The 26,374-nt window shown below is 54.5% G+C and overlaps 1 protein-coding gene across 2 annotated transcripts in view; it reads right to left on the reverse strand.

The window, feature by feature from the left end:
* Window positions 1-1,481: 1,481 nt before the first annotated feature.
* Window positions 1,482-26,374, reverse strand: part of RAD54L2 (RAD54 like 2) — a 52,304-nt gene continuing 27,411 nt past the window's right edge. Inside the window, exons 3-22 of one of the 2 annotated variants that reach the window (XM_084902260.1) lie at window positions 25,803-26,004; window positions 24,759-24,898; window positions 24,034-24,150; window positions 23,570-23,796; window positions 22,597-22,779; window positions 22,334-22,467; window positions 20,810-21,006; window positions 19,488-19,830; window positions 18,724-18,901; window positions 17,569-17,820; window positions 17,260-17,378; window positions 15,589-15,707; window positions 13,831-13,930; window positions 12,978-13,183; window positions 12,394-12,566; window positions 11,715-11,911; window positions 10,446-10,645; window positions 9,947-10,036; window positions 8,249-8,341; window positions 1,482-6,976 (exon numbers count right to left, since the gene is read on the reverse strand). In XM_084902260.1, coding sequence (XP_084758386.1) covers window positions 5,982-6,976; window positions 8,249-8,341; window positions 9,947-10,036; window positions 10,446-10,645; window positions 11,715-11,911; window positions 12,394-12,566; window positions 12,978-13,183; window positions 13,831-13,930; window positions 15,589-15,707; window positions 17,260-17,378; window positions 17,569-17,820; window positions 18,724-18,901; window positions 19,488-19,830; window positions 20,810-21,006; window positions 22,334-22,467; window positions 22,597-22,779; window positions 23,570-23,796; window positions 24,034-24,150; window positions 24,759-24,898; window positions 25,803-26,004 — 4,265 coding nt within the window. In that variant the 3' untranslated portion in view covers window positions 1,482-5,981. The remainder of the gene's footprint in view (window positions 6,977-8,248; window positions 8,342-9,946; window positions 10,037-10,445; window positions 10,646-11,714; window positions 11,912-12,393; window positions 12,567-12,977; window positions 13,184-13,830; window positions 13,931-15,588; window positions 15,708-17,259; window positions 17,379-17,568; window positions 17,821-18,723; window positions 18,902-19,487; window positions 19,831-20,809; window positions 21,007-22,333; window positions 22,468-22,596; window positions 22,780-23,569; window positions 23,797-24,033; window positions 24,151-24,758; window positions 24,899-25,802; window positions 26,005-26,374) is intronic. The other variant, XM_084902261.1, reaches the window with a different exon arrangement.

Below are 26,374 nucleotides of genomic sequence, written 5' to 3' on the forward strand. Positions count from 1 at the left end.
CAAGCCCTTTTAGGGCCCCAAAGGTAAAACCATAAAAACCCTGCCCTCCTGAGCGGCCCAGTCTTGCAGTGGAAGCAAGTCTTGCTGGGCCAAGAGTCACCTCGGTGCACCTGACACAGAGGTTGGATGCTTGGGAAGGCACTCCCCTTATTGCAGAGCTCACTGCCCCTGCTGCAGACTGGGCACAGACTCCCACAACTCCGGCTTCCTTTCCCCAGCTCCACGTTCCCTCCGCCCCCACAGGGCCACGCCTGGCCCAGCCCCCTGGGAAGCCAGCCCTTACCGGCACTTAGGGCTGAGCCCACAGGGTCGTGGCAGTTGTTCTACTTGTGAACACCAGGCCCCTGGTCAGACCCTTTGGGCAAGGGGTTCTACAATGGAAGCACTTCCTGGACGAGGGAGGGCCTGTGCACTGGCCCTGACAGCCGCTGGGTTCCGCTTCTCAGAAGCTTGTGGACTTCTCCCATGAAACCCTTGTCCGGAGCTGCCCTTTCCTTATCTGGTCCTTTCTGTTCACTTTTTTTTTTTTTTTTAAGAATATATTTTTATTGATTGCAGAGAGAAAGGGAGAGGGAGATAGAAACATCAATGATGAGAATCATGTATCGGCTGCCTCCTGCACACCCCTCACTGGGGATTGAGCCCAAAACCCAGGCATGTGCCCTTGACTGGAGTCAAATTCACAACCCTTCAGTCCGCAGGCTGACAGCTCTACCCACGAAGCCAAACCGGCTAGGGCACTGCTCACTTCCTTAGCCTGGCCGGGGAACTCCAGGGCCCCACGTCAGGGTGGGCCTTAGTTGCTTCAGCGCCACTAGGACGGCAAGCCATCAGCCTTAGACTTCCTCTCAGAGCAAGCCCCGCCCTTGTAGGATTCCTGCGAGGCCTCCGCTGGCCACCAGGAGGCAGCAGCCAGGGCACTTTCCTGGGGGTCGAGGGTGGGGGGGAAAGGGGGTGTGTGTGGCCTCCGAGCAGAGAGGCTCACCTAGCCATGCCCCACCCATGCTCCACTCCTAGTGCTAAGTCCCAAAAGCACACATTCTCCTTCATGAGCCCCGATTTGGCCTTTGTCTCCTGCCTTCCTCTATCCAAGGAATCCCCACAGAGGCTCTAATTCTCCCTTAGTAAATTTCCAGAGGAAGTTTTCCCAGGGCTCCTCCCCTCCTTTCCCAGCTCCTCAGGTTCCAAAGCCCTGGCTCTTTCTCTGGGAAGCAGTGGTTCCACCCTCCAACTCCTGACAAGGCCCCAGCCACTCAGCCCCTGCAGGCTGAGGACCCATCAGGAGCCTCAGTCCCGAGGCAGCTTCCTTGTGTCCTCGGAAAGGTAGTCCTGTCAGTGAGCAAAGGCAGGAAGCGGCTAGGAACTCCCCGGCACCATCACCTGCAGGGTCTGCGTTGTGTCCGCCCCTCATGCTATATGTGGTTATATCCCTTTCACCACTTCCCAAACAGCTGTGCAGACAATTCCTTGATCAAACAACATTGCCTTCTTGAGTTTAAATTTTATTTTACAAAAAGAGAAATAAAGAAAACTGATAGGCAGTTATACTGACTTACAATTGTTCTGTTTGCTTTAAAAAAGTGACATGAAACACAAGTAAAAATAAATACGTCATAGAAACAGCCAGTTGCCCAGTCTCTGGGGCAGGAGCACCTGCCCTGCGAGGGAAGCCCATGACTGCACCGGCTGAGCACCAGCCACAGGTGCTCCTCAGAGCCAGGTGCAATCCCAGGCCTCAGGGGGCGTCCTGAGGAAAGAAGACGGAAAACCAAAGCCAGGTGCCAGGTCCCTGGGGCCCAAAACCTCCCCCCCACTCCTGACAGCAATGTGGCCTTAGTGGTTATCCACTGCGACCCCTCAACCCACCTGGACCTCCTTCCCTGCCCTCTGGAGAGGGTACAGGAAAAACCAGTCTGAGCGGGCTAAGGGGATTCTTCTGGTGAGTCCCCAGCCCACCCTGAGTAACACAACCAGACAAGTCAGTTTACACTCATGTGCACATGAGCAGGTGTGTGCATGTGCACACACACTCTCACAGGCACACATGCACACACGCATACACACACCTGGGCTGAGCTCTCTCCCAGAGGAGGGTCCTGGATCAGGTCACAGTATGAGGTCCCCCCTCCAAATATCACCCCAGTAGTGGTAACAGGAAGTACCCAAATCTCTCCCAGCCTGGCTACCTCGCCCAGACTCAGATGCACCTAATCCTCGGTCACAGGCCCGAGAGGGGAGAGGCAGGCTCAGTCCCTGAAGAGCGAAGAAGTTGGACATTGCCTGCGCAGGAAGCTCATCGTAAGACTTGGGTATTCATAAAGGCCCAGGGCCAAGCTAGTGGCACAGACAGACATGTAGGTGTAACAGTGGAGTGCACAGGGCAGAAGAGAAGCGCCAGTAGGAGGGGAATGGATGGGGAGGGTGAAGGATGGAGAGCGAAGCACTCAGACAGGCCTGGAGGGGCAGGTTCCTGGGAACAGTGAGCAGAGGGCCACAGTCTCCTGGTGTCCACTGGGCAAAGGAGCCCCTCTCTCAGGAGCTTTGGTGGCAAGAGAGCCACTTAGCTGGGTGTGCAGGACGCCATGGTTCGGAAGGGAGACTGAAGAATCACAGGAGCTGGGAAACAGGAGGAAGGGGTCATGGCCAGGACACTAGGAACAAGGAATGTAAAGCCCCCAGACCTTCCACAAGGGACGAGCACTCAGTTCCGGAGTAAGGCCAGGCCTGCGGGCTGAAACAACTTGCTCTGCTGATGACTGGGAGTGACAGGCCCCCGATGCCTAACGTTTGGTTGACTGTTTCAACCCATCAGCAAAACTCCCCTCGCTCTGCTTCAGACCCTGGAGTGGGAAATGTCACATTTAGTTGTGAGTCACCAGTATAAAATTTCATCACTGATTCCTAGGGAAGAGAGCTCCAAGGACCAGCGGTATCCTGAAGGCAGGAGATGACAAGACAGATGCTGAAGCACAATCCGAGATGAAGACTTGGCCAAATCTAATCTGATCCAACAAGGTTCACTTACTTTCTTAAGTGGCTACTCTGTCTCTGTTCTGTTTTTATCCATAAAGATACTAAGAAAAGGAAACCGCACATCACTACACGTGGGAATCCTGAATCAAGCTGTACCATAGTCCCTCGGTGAGAACTCAGGCTGCACCAGCCTGATGGGACTTCTGTGGAGATGAGGGGAAACGCCCAGGCCAATCCCACCTCCCTCACGCAGGCCTGGATGGCAGGTGGGAGCCGCCAGCAAGTGTCTCTGTCAAAGAAGCTGCAGAACATGGTTCTTGGCCTCCGAGACAGTTCCTGCTTCCCTCACACACATGCTCACTGCCTACTAGCGCTCAGGAAGAGACAGCAGGAAAATCAGAAGAGTTTTCATGGTCATTAAGAAAATACACATGAAACTGGTAGCACTCCAATTTCCTGTGACCCCACCCCACCTGCCTACACAGCATAAGCTGCACATATCAAACAAAGCCTTCCCCAGCCAGGTCTGCCTCCCGAAGCTATGGCTTCTCTCCAGTTAAAGCAAGACCCAGCCCCTGGCAGCACTGGGTCGACAGCAGGCACACGCTGCCTTAGAATACCCATTCCTTCCCGGTTCCTCCAAAGCCCATCCCTCCAGGGACTAGTCTCAATTCCTGGCTGGAATAGTTTGTGGATTCTTGGAGCCTGAATTTTTAGAGGTGCACACAGAATGACCCCTCCTTAGACACACACACACACGCACGCACGCACGCACGCACGCACCCGCTCTGGGATCTCAGTGCTCAGGGGCCTTGGAGGTATCAACTGTGGCCCAAGGTGTGAGCGCGCTCAGCCAACTGGAGGTCTGGGGCAGCTCACCTCCACGGCACCAGCCTCAACCCGAAAGCCCACAACTAAGTCCACGTACCCTCCGCTCCTGGTGCACCTGAAAGAGAAAGCACTGGCTGGAGGTGCTAGTTTTAAATCACTAAAATAATTTGCATAGCTAAGTTGTAGATCTAAGGCTTCTATGAGTAGGAGAGTTAAGAGTCTGACAGGGTGCTTATGAAAACAGAAAAAGAGCGCCTTAAGTCCCATTCTTGGTGTAACCGGACAGCGCACAAACACACACACTTGTACATGCACACCCCCATCAGCCATCTCCTTGTCTCTTCTTTGGAGACAACACCCCGAGTGTGTAAGGCCCCCCAACAATGAAAATCAGCTGGAGAAAGAGTTGCAGAAGCAGCTACTAGGGGTGACCTGACTAAACTGCCTCCAGGGCAGGGGTGGCAGGGCAGCAGCTGCCCAGTGAGGACCCTCGGGGAGGGGTGCAGCTCTGAAGATGGAGATGGTGTGTTCACCCCCAAGAACTGCCTGGAGCGGCCTCAGCAGCCAGGGATGCCAAGTGGAAGACAGCCAGTGTTTACGCCTGAAGCTTAGATGCCCCGCCCTGGCATTGGCAGCAAGAAAGAGTCGACCCAGAATGGCTGATGTTCTTTTAGGACAAAGCCAGGCCTAAGGCTCCTGCAGAGGAAGGCCCCTCCCTGTGCCTTCAGAGGAAGGAGGTAGCGGACAGCAGGCCCACACTGACCGCCTGATAGCTGGGGAAGCCCACACATTCCCAATGGGAAAGCAAGTCTGTCCCTCAATGCAGCCGCGGTACACAGCACAGCGAGCCTGCCTCTAAGGTCACCAGAGGAGGATGCAACTCCAAATTTGGGGTCACTTACTTTCCAATAGCAAACTCCACGTCCCCCCCGTTTCCATCTCTGTGGAACGAGTCGCATCCACCAATTCTCCAGACATGGGGTTCCCTGGTCTTCCCGCAAGCGTGGCTGTTTGGTGCACACCTTGGCCAAGCCTAGCTTTCCTTCCATGGCCAGTTCGCCACCCTCAGGGGTGTACTCGCCGGCAGCTATGGAGTCTGGGGCATCTTAAAACTGCCTTTCCCTTCTCCTACCCCCTTCCCTACCCCAGCCTCCTCCTCCCACTATCAATAACAACAAAAAGACACATGAAAAGTCTAAATAATAAATAATTGCCCATAAGAAATAAATTACTGAGCTCTCTACCAGGGAAGGCAGGGCAGGCAAGGCCACTGGGACAGGCAGGGGCTCAGGTCCATCCTGTGAAACATGTCCTTCCAGCCTCGACGCCATCATCTCGCCCCACAGCACAGGCTCCTCCCACCGCCGTCCCTCCCGGGAAAGGGCTGCCTCAGAGAGGCAGGGGGCCATGCCCATTTCTCCTGTCGTCTCTCCCACACTCCACAACAATGTGGCTCTGACAACCAGGACTCGGGTTACCCGGCTCCTCTTCACCCACGAGAAGGAAAGTGTGGCTTCCTTGGCTCTGCGGGGCGCACCCTGACGTTCATGCTAACTGCCGACACCACCACACTCATTTCCATTTTTAAAAAGATAAATTCATTTTCCCCCTCATCCGTCCCTCCCTTTCCCCCCCAACTTCATCCCTGCTGTTACATACATGTACGTACATACACACACACACACACACTCACATACCACACATACCTGGTCTGCTTCCTTCCCACCCCCTAAAAAGACTCCACCTGGAGTCGCAGTCTGCTCTCCCTGCCCACTCCGTCCTAACCCGCCCCCCTCACTCCCCTCCCTTCTCCAGGCCAAGCTAAGTCACCCGGTAAGGCAGGTCTCTTGGGAGAGAATGTTCCCAAAGAGATGGGATGTGAGCGCCTACACTCAGAGGGGCAAGCGGGTGAGCTGACAGCTAAGCAAGGCGGCGGGAAGAGGCGGGCTGCTCGGCCCTCCAGTCCTGTTTGGGTCCCTGATTTCCCGCGATGGCTGCTCTGCTGGAATTCATGCCTCTTTGTTGAGCTGCAGCAGAGCCCTGCCACCATGGTCACCCCCTTCCTTGTCCTCTTCCTGTCCCTCCTGCCAAGTGCCCTGCTCTCAGAAGCCCAGACGGCTGCCTTCCAGCGTGGTGGCAGCCTGCTGGGGCCTGAGTGAGGTGGAGAGGGCTCCCAGCTACTTCCCAGTGACCTCGATCACGTCATCGTCCTTGTCCTCGTCGTCATTGGAGCTGAAGCCCACCTCAGCCACCTCGGGAGAGTCAAACGGAGGCACCTGGGGCTGGAGGAGGCCGCCAGCTGGGTAGCCCGCGTGGGAGGACATGTAGCCCGGGTAGACCGACAGGCCCCGGGAGAGGTTGGTGGGCAAGACAGGGGTGGGGAAAGGCGCAAACATCCTCGGCTCGGACAGGAGTGGCTGTGAGAACGGGAGTGAGTAGCTGGGCAGCATCCCTGGAACAGAGGGGTTCAGCATGAAGGAGGGGGTGCTGGCAGTGACTGAGGTAGCCGTGGAGGAGGAACTGACGGGGCCTGCTGGCGCCAGAGGGTCAGTAGTCACTGGAAACACCAGGCGGGCATCTGCCAGCAGATTGGACAGCTGGTAGTAGGAGGGGGGGCTGCCCATGAACAGGGAGTTCTCCCCAGCCTGGGAGCTGAAGGGGGCGGTGAGGTTATGGTTTAAGGAGACGGGCGGCATGGCGAACCCGCCTGCAACTGGGTACCCGTGTTCATACGGCTGCACGGGGGCTGGCAGATGGCCCTTCCTGGACCGCCGGCGGGCTGACTCCTGGGCAACAGATGGTGTGACCAACTTCCGCTTGTGGCCCCTTAAGTCCAAGACTGGGTGCCTGTCACCACAGGGCTGGCCGGTCACCAGGAGGGAACTGTTGAGGCAGTGGCTCCCAAGTCGAGGCTCCGTCCCGAGAGCGGCCCCAGGCACTGCACTGCCGTCCACCAGCTGGGCAGGGGGGCCCGGCAGGCCGGCGGCGGAGCTGGGGGAGCTCTGGCGGGACTCGCGGGCGGCGGCCACGTCGGCATACTGCTGCAGCTCGCTGAGGATCTCCGGGCTGTCGGGAGAGACGGGCCTGGCCAGCCCCTCAGGGTCGGGGGCTTTGGGTGATGAGGCACTGGGTCTGCCGTTGCTTGTAGACTCGAGAGAAGGCCCCTGGGAACCTGGGGACAAAATGTAGGTGACTGAGAACCAAAATGGCCAGGGAGAGAAGGAAGATATGGGGAAAGGTCCATGAAAGAACAAAAAATTTTGTGTCCCCCAAAATTCAAATAGTTGATGTATAAAGTTACCCACTTAACTTTCCCCTAGGAAACAGGTCTCTCCTTTCCCTGATTGTAAACCTCCACAAGGTGAAGCCACGGGGTCATGGACGTGAAATGCTAAGTCAGCAGTCCGACCCCGTCAGGCTGGCAGCGACAGGACGGAAGAAAAGAGGGACGTGCTTCTAACAAGACACCCATCCCGGCTGAAAACCGAACCAGAGCCGTGGCCGTGAAGACGGTGGGACGCTGGATCTGGCCTGGACAGCGGGCCCCATGGGGAGCTGGCAACTCAGCGTGACAACAGTGCTGGCTCGGAGGGGAATGCCTTTGTCCTGAGGCTGGTGTATGAAATAGCGAGGTGAAATGGTAAAAACTGATTTGCAAACAGTTCCGATAGCGGGAAGGGAGAGACAAAAGCGAGTGCAAGCTGAAGGAACAGTCATGGGTCTGGGCGCAGCTACATGAGCGCTCACGGTGCCCTCTGTCGCCTCGGCTGGCTGTGTGCACACATCTCCACAGCGAGAGCGGGAGCAAGCAGTCTAGCTCTCGTGCCTCCCGGAGGAAGGCGGAGGAGGACTCTCCCACAGAGGGGAGCCTGGCCAGAGCACCTCACTGTGAACGAGCCCACACACCCTGACCTGTGATCCACCCAGGTCTGGGGATTCTGCTGCAGATACGCCACGTGCCTGGGAGCCAGTTCTGCATGTGGAACAAGCAATCAGCACGGACAGGGGGCCTGAGACACACGGTGCTGTCCCACCAACGGATCTGTGCGCATCCTCAGGAGGCAGAGCTACAGCAGAGAAGGCGCCAGCCCTGGCTGCCTAGTGCTGAAGGACTAGCCAGTGGATTACGCAGTAAGTGAGCATTCATTTTAAAAGCACAGGGGAAAGTTACACACACGTTTTTTATCCAGACAGGCACACACGCTTTTTGTCCATAAAGACACAAACATCCCTGTCCTATATTCAGAATATCTCTGAAAATGACGGACGAGAAATGACTGGCTGGAGGTGTGGAGAAAAACTTACTGTTCACTTGACCCCTTTTTGTACCTTTTGAATTGTGAACCATGTACACATTATTTACTAAAAAATTAATTACAAGTGAAACTAAACCAGAACCAAACCCGTGGCCAGGGTGAACGGGAGACAGAGCCGCACACTCTACCTGAGGCAGCCATCCGACCATCTTCAGGGGCTTTGGGCTTGCCCGTCGCTCGGACAGCAAAGATCCGCCCGTCGCTGGTGCGGATGTACGTCCCTAAGAAGCACGAGGAAGACTGTGAGCAGCGGACATGCCCTCCTGCCAGCCTGTGGGCTGGGAAACAGCTGTAAAACTGGCCTCACGCCCTCTCTGACCTCTGGGGTGAGTGGTGAGGATGGAGCTGTGGCCCAGTACTATCCCTTTCCCCACACACACGGACTGCACCAGCACTGCCACAGGCCTGCTCTAGAGCCTGGCCCTCTGGGGGAGACGGACAGGCACAGGGGGACACACCAGGAAAGGCTCATGCAGTGGAGGAAAGAAACGGGGGAGAACACACCAGGAAAGGCTCATGCAATGGAGGAAAGAAACTCTGGCCCACGCCTTCCTGCCTCAATACCCTCTCTCTGTTGTGGGAACAACCCTAGAGCTGTTCTATTCCCACACCCTAATCTACCATCCCGTGTTTTTTATCAACCTGGAGAATCCGGCTGCTCCAGGCCGGAGACTGGCACACTTTTTCTTAAAAGGCCAGTTAGTAATTCTGGCTTTGTGAGCCATCAGATCTCTCTTACAACTATTCAACTCTGTAGCATAACAGGTAGGTGCCTCTATGGTCTAAAAATATTTATTCATGGATGCTGAAATGTGAATTTTGTGTAATTTCACGTTACAAAATATTCTTTTTTTGTTCCCCGGCCCCCCTCCCCCCGAACCAGCTGGGAATGTAAAGCCCATCTTGCTCACAGGAGCAGGGAGAGGCAGTGCTGGGTTTGGCCGGGGCACGGCAGAGCTTGCCCTTTACCCACCCCTGCTCAAGGCCCACAGGAGCCCGTAAGGGGCGGGTACAACCTCCTGTGTCTTGTATTTCACAGCAGCATCTTTTCCTCCAGCCTAAAGGTACTGCGAGCCAACAGAGGCCGGGCGGCCTCCTCACTAACGCCAAGCCTCAGAGCTCAGAGTGAAGGCTGACTTCCCGGGGGTGACAGGCGTAGACACTGTCTCCACAGTCCGCCCAGATTTCCTCCTGGCAGTGTCACCTCCCTTGTAAGGGGGCAGAGGCAGTGGATTTCCCAATGAGCACACTCTGACCCTACTTTTCCCTCTTCTAAATCCCACTCTTCTGTTTTAAATTCGCCAACAAAGAGTGAACCCACAAAGCCTAGCATCCCACTCTTGAACCCTAATAAAGGCAGAGGCCCAGGTCCATGTTCTTTCTCTCTCCCCCATGACCTCCATGTGAGACCCTCAAGCATAATGTCCCCCCAGAACCTGTGAGTAATACTCTTGTATCTACCACGTTCCCTGATGGCACTGTGTGTTACAGTCACAACAGCACAAAAACTGGCACCGGCTTCGGAGAAATGTCTATGGGGGTTCCAGGTGAGGCAGGCATTCCTAGCCAATAGCACCGCAATCAATAGGCTGAGACACAAAACAGGGTCTCTCCAAACCCCCCCGCCCCGAAATTTTCCATAAAAACAATGTCAAAATACAGGGATGCGGGGACCCTAACTCCCTTCTTTTAAGCCACGGACAGATCTCCTCGGGGCCCCGCCCACACTCTGAGCTCCTGGAAGTGTCATTTCCTCGTGCTTGCCCACATGCACGGATTCTGCCTCCCAGCCCGGACGGGGCCGGCGGGCAGGCAGTCAGTCTCACCTTTCGTCCCGCGGATGATGTGGATGCTCTCCCCAGCATTAATTCTCGCCTGGACATCTGTGGAGCTGTTGAGTCCAGGAATAACAATATCTAGTGAAGACACAGACCTGAGATTTAGATCACACGGGGCCTGACTAAAGCAGGGAAGGAAACCAGTCCACAGCCAACCCATTCCTCAGCGGCTCCTCTAAGGCCTCTCGGTGGGCAGAGGGCAGCACCAGGACGGCAAGGCCCGCCCGCAGCCCTCTCACAGCTGTCTAACAGAGAATACTCTGAGAACCAGTAACTTCTCAGAAAGCTGATCATCTTTTGGGTCAATTTCCCTGATTCAATTAAAATTTCATAGTTTCTGGTTTAGAAAAAGTTGGTTCAAATGGTTATTTTTTCTTCTGAGTTATTTGTAAACACCTGCTCCCACCCCGTTAGGATGTTCGAGGTGTTTGATAAACACTACAATCCCTGCGTGAACGAAGTGGTTTGAAAAGGGACAGCACCCAACCTGTGGTGGTGACCACCTTCTGCACAAGGACGCCCGCGCGCTGCAGGTAGTTGATGGGGAAGTTCATGGCTGGGTTTGTGCCGGAGGCACAGCTTACGCCGCCTCCCAGGGGGACATGCCGGGGCATCATGGGGATGGGGGTGGACTGTACAGGACGGACACTGGCCACAGGCTTCTCGTCGCTCTTCAGCGTTGGCTGCCTGTGAGAGAAGGACAGCGCACTCAGAGAGGTCGGCAGAACAGCCACCCTTCCCTCCTGCAAAGCCTGCGGAGCCCGTCAGACCCCCGCCCACAGCCTCAGCTGCTGCAGAGGAGGGGCAGTAGGACCGACAGGGCACTGTCAGTTCAAAAGACCAGACGCAGGTCTGAGGCAGTGGAGGCAGAGGCAGTGAGGGGTGACACCTCTCGGAGCCTAAGGAGTCAGATGGCAGTGGGAGGACACTTTTACAGGAATTCGGACGGTCCATCTACACACACCAGGCTTTCGTCCTTGGAGGAAAGTTAGAGGGAGGCAACGATGCCACAGGGAGGGAAAGTTCTTCAGAACCCAGGCGTGTGAGCTGAAGACAAATGGGTGGAACTTGCCCACTCACCAAGGAGAAGGGCTGCGTGATGCCACATGTGAGGTGAACTTGAGAGGCCACCTGTCCAACCTTAAGGGTCTTTACTCTCTGAAACTTCAAGTATCAGTAAGTAAGCAGACACCCCTCTCTCCTCTGCATTGCTTTTCATTGGGCTCCCCCTGGGCCACTCCCCAGGGTACCCTTCTAGTCACGACCACCACAAAAGCAGCCAAAACACTGTGCCCAGCAGCCAGGCCTCTCTCTCCATTAGCACCAGGCTTCTCCCCGCTCATGTTCTGAACTGTTCTATAAGTTTGCTCAAGAAAAGGGGTTTTCACTCAGGACGGGGGCACAGCCACAGAATGCAATCCCGTGAGCAGCAGCAGGACGCACTGATGGCACTCCTAGGCCCATGAAGACCTGGCCTTCCCCCTTGCGCTCAGCACTTAGCAAGGTCTAGGACCAAGGTGCTCTGGATAGGACGGGCTGTGCGGGAGGGCTGGGTCTCTGTGTTTTGGGAACCTGCACCTCCAGGAAAACAAATGGACTCTCCGGAGTCACAAGACCAGCAGCTCACTCTTCCCGCCAGAGCCACGTACAACCCGGGGCTGCTGAGAGCAGAGCCCGTCAGTTCTCGGCAGCCAAAGAGTGAGTTCACACAGCGCCGCAGTGGGAAGGGGTGGGCCTGGCTCCACAGCAGACTCACCAGTTTCTCTGACTGAAGGCGGGGATGCTGGTCAGGCTCTGGTCGCTGGCGGGGTAATACTGCGCGTACGACGGGCGGGTATAGGGGACGGATGTGCGTTTATCTTCCTCATAGCTTTTCTTTGCTGCTTTTTTCTCCGCCTTGGTCAGCTTGTGATCCCTTCGGTTAAGGAGCAATGACTCATGCTCAAAAGGCTCCTGGGGACAGAGAATATTGATTTAATTATCGGTCTTTGTGCAAACTGATGGGTGCACACTGAACCTTGCTTTGCCACAAAGGAAGGGCTGGCCGTCTCCAGCACTAGCGAAGAGCCTGCTCGCAGACCCACGCAGGTTCCTGTCCTGTGGAGAGTATGGCTCACAGTCTGACAGCACAGCTTTGGACCACCTTCCTCCGCCTTCCACACCAGAGGAGGGCAGAGGGCAGGGAATGACAGGCTACGTTTTTAAAACGTGCCATCTCTCTGCTAGGAAAACACACTAGCAAATTACTCCCCATGGCTGAGCCCAGCGCTTGCAGGACCAGACCAGGGGCAGGAACTGCATGGGGAAGGGAAAGAACCACGTCGTTCAAGTTGCCTGCGTGAAACCAAAGTTCGCGCGAAGACAACAAGCTCGCCAGACGGGCCTCCGCTGCTGGGCGCTGCCGTCCCGGGGCCGCGAGCACACTGGGCTCTGACCTTGGTGATGAGGTGAGGATACTTCCGACAGGCAAGCTGCAGGACCGGCTCCTTGATGCCCTCTATGTCCAAAGACGCTTGGGGAGCCGGCTCCTTCTCAACGAAGTGCAGTAGGTTCTCCACCTCCTTCCGAGTGAAGTTCAGCATTGGATTGAGATCATCCACCACGCGGTCTGGAAGGGAGCAGATGGGGACACCGTCGATCTGTATGTGGCAAAGACGACTGCAAAGGCACAGCTACAGAGATCAGCAGAAAGGAGAGAGGCTGTGGGTGGCACAACTGGCACTATACCTGAGCCACCGGAGGCAGCCCTCCATATCTGAAAGTTAAAGGTCTGAAGCCTTGGTGAAACGGAAATATTATAACAGAAACCTGCTAGTTCAGCTCTTATCGCTAAACCCACCTCCAACAAGTTAAGGTCAGTGCCCTCTTAGGCAATAATCTGAGTCAGAAGGAGCTGGGAGGACTGCTGGCTTTCCACACTGGGAAGTTGCTGTGCTCCCACATCTCCCTGTCCCCAGACGCCTGGGGACAGCAGGATGCAGCTATAGCAATGCATCTTCTGAACCGGAAGGCGGCCCACCTGACATGCCCTGCTTGGAAATCTGACGGTCGTAGATCTTCTTTTCGAGGGTGAAATCGGCCACAAGGCGGTAGATGTGGCAGGGCTTTTTCTGGCCGTAGCGGTATACCCGACACACTGCCTGGGCATCATGGCAAGGGTTCCAGGAAGCGTCAAACACCACCACGCGGTTGGCACCGATCAGATTCACGCCCAAGCACCCAGCCCTTTAAAACACAAACCAACAATCACAAGCCTTACATTTTAAAGAAAATTTTCAAGTCAGTTTTACCCACCGTGACTCCTACCCCAACACCCTCCTCTTTGTCCTAAGCCCCACATACCAAGGTTCCTGCTGCCCTGCTGGTGGACAGTGCTATGTCCTCACCCACTCCATTATGCCCGAACGTGCAACACGCGAGTGCCTACCAGCGCAGAAAGCAGCCCGCTCTCCTCCCTGCGGAGCGTGATGTCACTTGGCAAGAGAAACTGCTAACAGCTCAGGAGAACGACTGGCTCATACCCTCTCAAGGGCATTCTGCTTGGCACGAGACAAACAGACCAGCAGCCCTTTACAGCGCTGTTGCACTTGCTACTTGTTAAAACACCCTACTTTCTCTCCATCGTCTCAGCTTCAGCACACTCCGAGGGAAAAGCTAATTACAGCCGTTGTTAATGAGGGTGTCAAAGAACTCAATGACAATGTCACCGTCGCCCTTTACCACGGCTTCCTCCTGGTGTCCCTGTCTCTTCAAAAACAGTCACAGCCCAGCAGCTCTCCTCCGGTGGAAAGTGGACGAGCCTTCGGGGGGCCTCCCCCTGTGGCAGTCGCCCAGAACACCCCCTCTGGCCTGTCCTCCCAGGCCCCGCTCACCTTGTGGAGAGAAGGAACAGCCAGGTGGTGAGGTTGCTGGGATCATTGAACTGGTTAATGAGCCGCTCCCTCTCGAAGGCAGGGGTGCTACCGTCCAGCCCTAGGACAGAAGGGAAGCTCAGAAATGGACAGATGAGGGCAGGGACACAGCAAAATCCTGAGCAAATGTGTTTTAAAAACAAAGCGCACACACACTGCAGAACTCAGCTCTGCCCTGAGACCCAAGTGCCTATAACTTAAAAATACCCCCAGGTAGTTCCCATGAGCAACAAGGATTAGAAACTCTTTCTCCCATTAATATCTTGTGTCGATTCAAGGCCAAGGTTCCTACTTTAGAGTGCCAAGAGTCACCCTGAGTACGGAGGCTTGGTAGCCTGCCTCAGGTGGCCCTCTCCGCAGTCCTGCGAATCCTGGCAGAGCACAGACGGACCAAGGGCTTGTTTGGATAGAGATAATGTTCCTCCACTAGGAACTGCGTTGTTAACAAGCACCCCAGCCTGAGAACTTGCTACAGGGAGACACAGAGGAACAGGTAGAGAGCAGTGGGCGGGATATTGCAGTGAAAGGGGGAAGCTCGGAAGGAGCAGTGCCCTTCCGTTAAGAAGCATAAGGCCGGGAGGCTTCCTTTGTCACCTTGGGTAGGGCAGAGAAAAGGGCAAAGCTAAGGGTACAGACTTCCACATGGAGAACAAAATTGCTCCAGTTCAGTGTCACTGGCTGGTACTGGAGGCTCTCTCATCAGCACTCCAACCTGCCTTTTCAACCCCATTTCTCACAAGTTCAAGCACAGCTCAGCATGACTCGCTGGGCAAACCCAGAGACAATACAAAGCTCCAGGCCAGACCATGTGCCGGGTCTCCTCGCACCCCTGAACTCTCTGATGCTTCTCAGCAAGCACCCTGCACCCCACAGGAGACACCTGCAGGGCCTGGAGACACTGTCGGTTGGCATAACTGAATTGGTGCTACTGCCATCTAGTGAACAGAGACCAGGGATGCTGCTCAACACCCTGCAGTGCACATACTGCCCCATGACACACAATTACCTGGCCCAAATGTCAGCATCTGGTCAGTAAGGCCTGAGGTCAATACGTCTCACCCTCTTAAGGAACCTTTTTATACATTTTTTTCCAGTCACCATGCCCCCATGTAATTTTAACGCCACAGATCTATTGTATATGTTTACTTTCTGTATGCATATTTGTGCTTCATTCTTCAAAAAGTTTGAGTTTTTCTGCCCCAAGAACCAGTGTTCACTATTCTAGGGCTGCCATCTCCCCCACAGAGAATACATGATCTAAACTTGTGTTCACGCTACTCCTTCCCCCTAGAATGGCCTCTGGGCCACACAAGCCCTGTTATCTGTCAACCCCTCTCCATGTCTGCAAGTCTAGTGCAAGCTCTGCCTCCTCCAGGAAGCTTTCTTTGACCAGCCTTACCAGGACAATTCTGCCTTCCTTAGAACCCAAGGATCTGTCATGTTTCATATGAAGATGAGGCCTATGCCTACTTCTCTGTAACCCCCACCTCCATCTGCCTGAGCTCCCCAGCCCTAGGACAGCACCTCACACACGGCAGCTCACTCTCAGCTGAGCCTCTCTCTGCTCCTTAGCTAACCTCTCTGTGCCTGGTCTCTAGGACTGTGGCTACAAACAAAATATTTCGTAGAAAGAATGGAGTAGAAGAGAAACTGAGAGAGAACGTAAACCCTTAAGCAGACCTCACCAAGGCGCCAGGAACAAGGCAGCAGTGAACTCACGGAAGTAGCTGACGTTTCGAACCCACTTCTGTACTCCTTGCCCCTCAGCACCAGGTAGGCAGGGCACGTCTCGTTTCCCTAGGAACTCCTCGATGAGAGCCAAGGTGGAAAGGCTCTGGCTGAAAGGACAACACTGGGTTCAGAGGGCTCAGACCCACAGGCACCGTGCTTCCCAACAGGCCCACCGCTGTGTGCAGGAATCAGACCAATCCAACCTCTGATGGTGGGAGCTCCCACAACTCACTCCCCGTAAGAGGTACCCCACCGAGAACCACCCAGGCATTCTTTCTAGCTCACAGTGGGAGCAGTCACCACACAATTACTGCCGGCACTGGCTAAAGACTCTCTGCCCTATGACTTGCTCAGCTGGGGAATTCTGGGGTTTCACTCAGTGCCTAGTATCCAATAGCATCAGCATTAAAAACCCACACTGTGACCAGCCGGTGTGGCTCAGTGGTTGAGTGATGACCCAGGAGCCAAGAGGTCATTGGTTTGATTCCTGGTCAGGGCACATGCAGCCAATAGATGAAATTTCTCTCTCATCCATGTTTCTCTCTGTCCTCCCTTCCTCTCTCTCTAAAATCAGTAAGAGCCTATTTTAAAAATAAAACAAAAACCCACACTACATGAGTAGACATCAGAGCCGACTGCAGGCCACAGGCAGTCTCACGCGGCTCCCGAGGGAGACGGGCACTCAGCTGCTCCCGAGTGTGCAGAGCGGTGTCCTCAGGAGTGAGCCCTAAAGGCAGCTCCGGCCCGTCAGAGCATCGCTGCCCTTGCAAATGCGTCCCCCGCGGAAACCCTCATTCCGGGGCTGCCAGGCCGGGCCGCTGCCGCCGAGCTCTCCTTGGCGCACACTGGGCAGCACGGGGGAGAAGCAACTGCTCCGTGTCTGCTCCCTGAGGAGTCGGGCCTTGATGGGACTCCAAGCTCGGGCCAAACTGAGAATGTGACTCGGGAACAAACTGCTTTATTTGGCCTTATATACAAAGCTTCCTTATTTTAAAAAGGCCAGGAGAAAGAGAAGCAGATGAGACCAAGGATCTGCTGTGTTTTCCGTGAAGAGCCAGATAGCGAATATGTTTAGGCTTCGAAGACCAGTCTCAGCCATGTTTCCTTTTTCTTAAAACCCTTTTCAAATGTGAAATCTAGCCAAAACCGGTTTGGCTCAGTGGATAGAGCGTCAGTGTGAGGACTGAAAGGTCTCAGGTACGATTTCAGTCAAGGGCATGTACCTTGGTTGTGGGCACACCCCCAGTAGGGGGTGTGCAAGAGGCAGCTAATCGATGATTCTCTCTCATCGATGTTTCTAACTCTCTATCCCTCTCCCTTCCCCTCTGTAAAAAATCAATAAAATATTTTTTTTAAATAATAATAAAATGTGAAATCTAGTTCTCAAGCTATACAGTAACAGACCACAGGCCAACTGGCCTGGCCCCAGTGGAAGGATTAGACTATGATCTACAATGTTAGCCGATGGCTTCAAATTGTTGTCTGAAGAGAAGAGCATTGGACCAAGAAAAAGACAAAATGCAAGCTCCCCCCAAGAAGCGCTGGCTTGCAGAGGAGTGGAGAGTGGGAAGGGGGCTGGCATGATCCCAGACGTCTCGCTCTGCAGGGATGTGTCGCTGTTACCAGACACACAGTGTCATTCAGAAAGTTCTCTTCTACCTGAACACGAGGATCTTGTCGCCAAGCTTCACGCTTTCCTCGATCAGATGGAAAAGCAGGACCATCTTGGGAGAGTTCTCCAGGACCCCCGTCTGGTAATTAGTCAAAAGCTCCTTGGCCTGCGAGAGAAATGAGGCAGCTGAGCAGGTCCACAGGACTCTCTCCCTCCAGGACAGCAGCTCACGGGCCGCCTTCACAGATCCCTGCACAGGCCTGGGCAGCACGTGTGCTGCGCACCCACCCTCCCCCTCGTGGGCTTTACGTCCCTTCTCAGCTGTGCTCTGCGGCCACAGGACATGCCTGACTCACCCACTCATACGTGACGACATTGTTGCCTCGCTCCTGGAAAGGGTTGAAGCCGACCCCCTGCAGGAACTTGCTGTTGGCTGCCTCTCCCACCGAGGCGGCCAGGGTGCTGTCCTCCCCCTTGACTTTTGTTCCCTGTGACGGGCAGCGGGCACTAGGCCCCGCGGAGCCCAGCTCTTCCACGTCCAGGTCCTGCTCATTGGCCAGGTTCTCCTTCTGCAGGGCTTCATAGAGCACGTCGGGGTGATTCCAGATCTGAGGTCAGGTCAGAAACAAGGGGCACGGGGCTGAGAACAGTGTGAAGCTGTTCCAGATCTGGAAACATGTCCTTGCCCACACACACCTCCCACAGCACAACCACCACAAAATTAGACATCCCAACGCCCTCGGGCCAAAGACCTGCACATTCGTTTCCACTTACTGACTGATCACACGACACACAAACAGGAGAGGTCACACAGGGGCAAGCCAGTATGTATGGTACATAAGCCTTCATTCTATTCTTATTCAGTAAGAATGCTCCTGTTTCAGAGCGGCCACCGTCAACCACAGCGTGAGGCAAGACAAAGTCTCCCTGCGGACAAATGTATCTGCTTCCAGCTGACCAACTGTAAGGCATTTAAGGGGCCACTCCTGGACGGAGCTGAGAATCCCTGGGGAGAAGGGCTGGTAAGATGGACCCTGGCACTGCAGCATGCTCCAGACCATGCGTGTCCTGGTCTCTAGGGCTGTGGCTACAATGGAAATACTCTGAAATGCCATCTATGCCCAGCCACACTCCTTCAGCTCACGTATTAAAGCAGTGCCCAATCAGAAATGATGCCCAGCAGGGGAGCTGGAAGCTGCCTAAGAAACAGGTCCGCTGGGAGGTAACGGAGCATTTGCCAGGCCAAAGACAAGTGAGTGTCCATCAACTTGCTCACGAGGTGAGTGCTAAGGACACATGGCCTTGCTGTCCCCAACATCTGAAGCACTGTCAGGATGAAATACAGATATGGAAGGTGCCCCAACGACTAGCCTAAGCTATAGAGTTCTTGAGTCCAATCATGCAAGCAGGGACACTGTCCCACAATGTCCTACCATCAGCCCAGCAGGAGTAACGCCCGGGGGCCATGTGCATTCCTGGCCCGTGTCTCAGTACCCGAGGCCTCCACGCACCTTGCAGCACACACAGAAAGCCTTGAGAGGGTTCAGCCCCAGCCAGCCGCTGCTGCCGCAGTCCCGGAAGCGGTCCATGAACTGTGTGTACAGATCGCGCTGGATCTGGGAGAGCCGCACCAGGATCACGTTCTCTTCCTTGGCAGGGAGGTGGATCTTCAGCACAGTGTGGCCTCTCCTAGAACGCAGACCAGAACTGACAAGGCGCTGAGGCAGGGGCGTCAGTGCAGGTCAGAACAGACCTGCTTCCCGCCACGCCCACCTCTCAAGGTTCACAGCAACCACCAAGACGAAACTCATTAACAAAAAAAAGACAAAACTCATTTTAAGGATGAAAACAAAAGCAAGAGGCAGTGGCCTGCCCTGGGTCCCTGACAGGAATTCCAGGTTCTTACACCGATTCAGGGCTGTTCCTCTACGCTTTCTCCACACATGCCATGTTACCCAGGAAAAACAGGGGGCTGCTGGGGACCAGCGTAACTATGCGCACCAAAAGGCTGGCCCAGCAAGACCCACCCTGAGAACCACCCGTCCCCCGTTCACACGAGTCAGCTGGATGCCAGCTGTCTGCTCCTCAGCAGGTAAGGCGGGCATCCATGGTGACCACAGATCCAACTTTTGAGAGAAGCACTTCTGGCCAAACTTCCAGAGGATTGAAAGTGGTACCCAGCCTCTGCCAGCGACTCAGGACATGTCCTTGAGTAAAAGGAGGTCTTGTTCATGGCCCTCTGGAGTGCCGCCCACTCCTTCAGAGGACAGCTCACCTCTGCACGAAGCCCTCCAGCAGGCTGTGCAGCACGTGGCTGCGGTAGCGCATGAGGCGGACGTCCTGGGGCGTACTGTCGATACACTGTCCGTTCAGGATGGGGCGCTCGAACATGTTGCTGAACTCCTGCCGGGTGCCCAGAAAGTCCGGGCGCACGAAGTCCACCATGCACCAGTACTCGATGAGGTTGTTCTGCAGGGGGTACCCGGTCAGCACCACCCGGCGGCGGGAGCGAATGCTCTTCAGGGCCTGCGAGGTGCTGGCCTGGCAGTTTTTGATGCGGTGGCCCTCGTCGCAGATCACCACATCTGGGCCAGGGCGGCTCAAGGCCTTCTCAAACTCTAGGGAGGGAAGAGGATCCGCAGTCAGAGGGTGGGAGGGCCTGCTCTTAGTCAACAGTATGAGAAGTAGGGGTGCACCCTGGAGGAGACAGAAGAAATGAAGGAAGCAGGAAAGCAAGAGTCAGCCCCCATCGCTGAAAGGGAGCCAGGCTTCCAAGCTCCTATGTGGCCTGTGACGCGTGAGCCTGGCCTGTTGACTTTGAGTAAATCTCTCCCCCTCCTTTTCTCCCTGTTATGCTCAAAGTAAAACCAACTCGCGTTCCTAGGGCTTAGACCAACTGAGCAGCAGAGCGCATGGCTATACAGAGTGCCCGCTGAGGACTAAACGTGAGCCTGGGTGAGACTGACAGGAGTGGTCCGGACACTCCAGCTGGCTCTCACCGCGTCAGCATCTCGGTGGCAGAGGGCTCGCTGGGGAGCCAGCTGAGGGCAAGTCTTCCTGGACTCACGCCCCAGTCCTTGCTAAAAGGCCAACACCCACCCAGCTGTGTAACAGATCGACCCTACAACCACATAGCTGCCGGGTGGAGAGGCCTGCGGGACGGAAGGGCCTCTGGACCCTCAGGAAACTTTCTTCCCCAAAGGGACAAAGGCCCTTGGAAGAGGGAGTGGAACTATGAGAGGAATGGCTTTCACTCTGTTTTATAAATTCACAAGCAATAATGTCATTGCTCTGTGTATCTGTGACTAGGACTTTATAAACGTGTTCTTGGTGCTGTCTCAGATCACCGCTAGGAGGTGGTAAAGGCAGCAGTTACTGTCCCAGCTGCTCTGTGAGAGAAATGAACCGGATGGGCCGGGGCTCCTCTGAGCCAGTCTGGGGCCTGGTCTAACCACTCATCCACGGCCAAGAGCCAGGATTCCTGGTTCAAGGCAACACAGCTCACATCAATAGAGCTTCACACTTGCCGAGGCGCTATTGCAGACACTACTTCTTTTCCTGAAAAGCCCTAGGAAGAGCCCAGGAGGGGCTGCCCACCTCTCCGAAACTCCTGCTGGCGGTCTTCCTCATCCAGATCAATGATGACCGGGTGAGACCGTTTCTTGCTTCTCTTCGGTCTACCTGTGGCAAAGGATTTCTTCAGGGTGAGGAGTCTGTACATTTCGTACCCCATCAGCATCACCCCACCCTCCGACACCCAATCAGCCATCACTTTAGCTCGAGCTGCCATTGTCCTGAAAGAGTGAACAGAGAGAAAATATTACTGCTCCCGCTGCTCCAGGAAAAGGGCTCACAAGCACAGCTGTGCTGATGCACACTCAGGATCCTGACTGCCACAGGCCAGGGAGCTGCACAGGGCTGGCCGCTGCCCAGGGACTTTCCCAGCATCCTAGAGATCACAGCGAGGATGGACGGGGGTCACTGATGATGGTTAAATAGCAAAAAACAGAAATTCAAGGGCACCAGGCAAGCAAAAGCGGCAACCTCCTTGGATGTACTTGCATGACTACAATACCTGAGGGAGAGTTACTCCTACAGTGACTAGAAAGCACTAAGGCAAGGGCTGCTCCTGCACTCTGGCTGCCCAGGTCCTGGTAGCTGAAGAGCCAGGACAAGCAGGAGAGGAAGAGCAGCCAAGACCAAGGACACGCGGCACAGTCCCTCCTTCCTGAGCAGCTGAGCCCTGCTGCACGGGACTCAGTCCCGAGAGCTGAGCAGCAGGAGCAGGTGACAGCCACCTGTGGGCCGCCACCGTCTCCTCATTTACACGTGCACGACCGAGCGGCCGGAGGCAGCCTCCACCGAGGACAAAGCCTGCCTTCTCCATATCCGTGCCGAGAGGCAAGGGTAGCATAGAGGCAGGCCTGGACCAAGAAATACCTTTAGAGTTTTGGGAATCAGGTTGAATATATGGAGAGGAAATATAATTTTGTTGAAATCTGAAACAAAAAAAGGTTTGCACCTTTCAAAGCCTGGAAGTTGTACCATTAAAGGTCAGCTGTAGCCCTGGCTGGGAGGCTCACTTGGTTGGAGCGTGGTCCCACACACCAAAAGGTTGCAGAGTCAATCCCCAGTCAGGGATTGTGCAGGAGGCAAACGATGGATGTTTCTCTCTCACACTGATGTTTCTTTATTTCTTTCTCTCTCAAATATATAAATATATATATATATATATATATATATATATATATATATATATATATATAATTAATAAACATATCCTCAAGCGAGGGTTAAAAAAAAAGGTAAACTACAGATCAATGGTGCGCCGCTTGAAAGAAGAGGCTTATGGGCTGCTAAAAGGTCAGATGGGAAGTTCTGTGCTATCACGCTGAGCGGTATCCTGGCACACCTGGTGTAATAGCAGCCTCAAGAGGACAAAAAGTTTCCCGGCCACATACCCCACCTTCACCGAAAAGCCAGGCAGAGAAAAATGAGTGGCAAGAAGAGAGAGGGACACATCAAAACGCAAAGGAGTCTGGGAGGACAGGGCAGTCCCTGGACATCCAGGCCCCAGGAAGAAGCTAAATGGAAAGGGGCAGAGGGAGGCAGGCCACCTACTTGTGCTCATCGTTCAGGATGTGAACTTTAAAGAAGCGCGGCTGGACCTCCTCAGGCTTGCTGTCGGCGGGCAGGGCTTCGGGAGCCGGGAGCCACATGTTGAACTCCGCCAGCCAGTTCTGGAGAGTGTTAACCTGCCGGAGAGCCAGGCCGGAAAGAGCGCTGTGAGGAGCCAGCTCCGAGCTGAGCTCCTCCCTTTTTGGGGCTAGGAAGGGTTCCTGAGCTCTTTAGAGGGTGCCAGGCGGTGCATCCTGAACCCTTACCGGCACAATGGCGAGGACGGTTTTGGCTGGCGTGTGGCGGAAGAGGACGTCGACGAAGGAGATCACTTGCAAAGTTTTCCCCAGCCCCATGCTGTGGGCCAGGATGCAGCCAAAGCCACTGCTGGTCTTAAACCGCTCCAGGGACTCAACCAGGTTATCATATAGGAACCGGATCCCGCCAATCTGGCAAGGAACACACACATGTCAGAAGGGCTGGCAAAGACCAGGGCTCTGGTTCCTCACCTTGAATTAGTCAGAAGTGAGAGCAGCCATGACCCCAGGCAGCTGGTATGGACGACTACCCGTCCCCATGGAACTTTCTTTTTTTTTTTCTTTTTTTTTTTTTTTAAATATATTTTATTGATTTTTCACAGAGAGGAAGAGAGAGATAGAGAGTTAGAAACATCGATGAGAGAGAATCACCGATCAGCTGCCTCATGCACACCCCCCACTGGGGATGTGCCCGCAACCAAGGTACATGCCCTTGCCCGGAATCGAACCAGGGACCTTTCAGTCCGCAGGCCGACGCTCTATCCACTGAGCCTCACCGGTCCCGGCCCCCATGGAACTTTCGCTCACTAGTCCCGTTTCAGGCTCTGGGTCAACACAACTCCTGCTCCCTCCGTGAGAAAGGCCCTCAGACTCCGCCTCTCACATCCCTTCTGGAGCCTCACTTCTTCATCAAAGCACTGCTCTCCGAGAGCATCTCAACCAGCCTCACAGGCCCCCGAGGGGGCTCCAGGTCAGTAAGCCAAGGGATCCAGCATGCTTTATGTGGCAGGGCGAACCGGGGCTTGTCCCCTCCCATTCATGGGGAATCCTGAAGCATCAACTGCTAGGAAGAAGGACCAGGCCTTTCCAATAGCTGCTCTGGTACCAACAGTACCTCCCGGGCTGTGATGCCAACGAGCACGAGCAGGCAATGTCCACAGTGAGGAAGCTGGAAGGAAACGAGAGCCAAGCATTGCTGTACCTGATGGGGTTTCACTGCCCGAGCCAACTGTGGGGCCAGGAAGACGTTTTCCTCCTCCGGAGGGTGGTTCAGGTTGACGAGGACGCGCCCCAGAGCATCGCGCTGGTTTAAGACGTCGTTCACGTGGGTGCCACCCTTCTCCTCTTCCTCATCCTCCTCGCTCACAGACTCGCTGCTGTCCACGATGTGCAGAGTGTCCTCCTCGCCAGAGCTCAGTTCAATCACCTCTGAGACAGCGACAAGACAAAACAAAGACAGAGCCAGGAGCAGAGTGACTTCCTGCCCACGGTTAGTGACAGAGCACAGGAAGGCAGGCAGGCCTGGTTATCACCTATGATAGCTTCAAGGTAAGTCAAGGGGAGATTTACATTCACCAGGATGCCGCGGGGAATCTGTCACAGTCAGACCTCAGTGTGCATGAGGAAGGCCTGGACTCTTCTATGAAAGTTCTGGCTTCATCTTACCATCTCGGCTGCTTTGTTCATCCTCGCTGCCACTGCTACTGTCCAAACAAATGACTTCCTGGGCCAAGACCCGAGGGGGCAGCTGGGGACCATCACTTGTTCTTAAGACAATTTCTTCTAAGAAAAGAAGATGGAAGGGAACGTCAAACCACGTGTGGCAGTGTTCTTTTCAAATATCCCCTCCTTTTTGCTCTCACCAGGACTACCCCCAGGAGAGAAGCAGAGGGCATTCCAAATCCCCTTTTCTCGGGTGGTTCTTACTTCCTGATTCCACCTGAGCACTAGAGCAGGTCCCAGTCCTTGGACATGTTAAGATCCAAAGTTAAGGGGGGAAGGGGCCAAAATTTAACCCTTTGCACTTTGAACCCTTTGAACCATTCTGGACATTGGCTACCAGCTACTCGACGCTAACGGCGGAAACGTGCGTTGAATTAACTCAATTCCCCGTAATCACTAATAAACTGCAATGTCCCCTGAGAGGGGACATCCGAGTGATATGCTAGAATTCCGATGTCCCCTGAGAGGGGACAGCGGAGTGCAAAGGGTTAAATAAGACCAGTGTGAGGACCACACGTTCAGCCACCTGAACTTTGTAAATGAGATCCCTCTGCTCTAGAGCTCCCCAAGCTGACTGACTTGAAAGGCTCCCTGAGAGATCACGACCGGACTCCAGGTCTGTCCTTGCCCACCACAGGCTCTCTGGCCGCTCCTGCCGCACTGCTCACCAGGAAGAAACTCGAAGGGAACAGTGGGGATGGGAGCTGCGTAGTCCTTCCTCTGCTGCTCCAGGCGTTTCCTTCTTTCCAGCTCTTCTTGTTGTGCTGCTTTGGTAACTGCCTCCAACTGGTCCTCCCGAAGCAGCTTTCTAAAGGTCACAAGGAGAGGGCACTGGGTTCACTTGCGATCTGAGCGATGCAATGTGAAGCTACAGCGGACTCCGCATTGCTGAGCTCAGAGCACAGAGGTGAGAGGAGAAACATCATCCCACCAAACCCACGAAATGAGCAAGGCGTAAAGAAAAGGGACTTCAAGGCTCAGGAGTCCCTGGCCTTATATTTTATATATAGACATACTGGTCTCATATATTTTTTATAATATCATTTAACTTCCTGACAGATGCCCCTGCCGACTCATCTCTGCACATAACAGAACAAGAGTAAAATAGAGTAATATGTGATTCATAGAGCTGAAAAGCCGATAAAAATAGAGTTGGCATATGGAAAGGAGGATTATGGATGATTCTATAACCTGATTTCCCAAACTTAGAGTAATATTTTTGAGTTGTCATTATGTCAAGAAGAGGGTAGGAGGAGAAAAGAGCATTTCTCTCTGGTAGACGGAGGGCTGTTGGAATTTGGGCAGTGAAGGAAGTGCACGCTCGCTGATTTCTCAGCTCAAGGAAGAAGCCCTGCTCGGGACCAGACATCCCCTCCACTGAAGCTGAGTTCTACGATTAGAACTCAACTTCGTTTATCTCCTCTTGTTTTGAGACATAAGGGAAAAAATAATGGACGAACTGGGGTCCAAGCAGAGCACCCTATCCTGCGTGGGGCTTCCAGAGCGGGACACTGCCCGGCAGAGCTCGAGTGCCATCGTCTGGCCCTGAGCGGCACCTTCACTATTCATCTGGGCACACGGCTCACACGTTTGTCCTTTGGAAAGAAGACTCCGCTCAGCAGGCCTCCTGCTATGACAGCCTTCAGGTGAAGGAAAGCGCGGACCCCCTCCCCGCCGCCCCAGCTTCTCCTCTTATCCGGAGCACAGCTCACCGTATGTTCCTCCTCATGTGGGAGGGCTTCTGAGCTCTCTTCTTCTTGGGGTCGTCAGAGGCCAGGCTCTTGCCTTGGTGGTGCCTAAGCTGCTCTGAAGGCTCAGACTGAGATGAGGTAGTTGAAGTGCACCGCGGCGGCCGCTGCCCATCTTCCTCCGGCTGGGCACCCTCGGGGCCGTACATGTCCTCCAGGGATGGGTCTGAGCAGATAAGGGAAAAGAGGTGGCAGGGACCAACTTTTACTGGGAAAACGAGTTCTGATGCTGGACACACCTGGGCTCAAACTTCACCTCAGCAACTTATTAGCTGGTGATCTTAGGCAACTTACTTATATCTCTCGGGACCTCAATGGACTTGTCTACCTAATGAGAATAATGATGCCCACACTTCAGAGCTACAGTGAGAACTAACCAGTGCCCGTTCCTAGCACCAAGCCTGGCCCAGGGCAGGCCCACCAAAAAATGACAGCCATCGTTCTTGCTATAATTTTGTGCGGCGGTCTGAGAAAGGAAGCTTCGTGGCCTCAGTCTGCTCAGAAAGGAACAGCTGGGTCCAACAGCTCACTCTCCC

The sequence above is a fragment of the Pipistrellus hanaki genome (genome assembly GCF_964339955.1).
Source record: "Pipistrellus hanaki genome assembly, chromosome: 13".
In the NCBI taxonomy this organism is placed as follows: domain Eukaryota; kingdom Metazoa; phylum Chordata; class Mammalia; order Chiroptera; family Vespertilionidae; genus Pipistrellus; species Pipistrellus hanaki.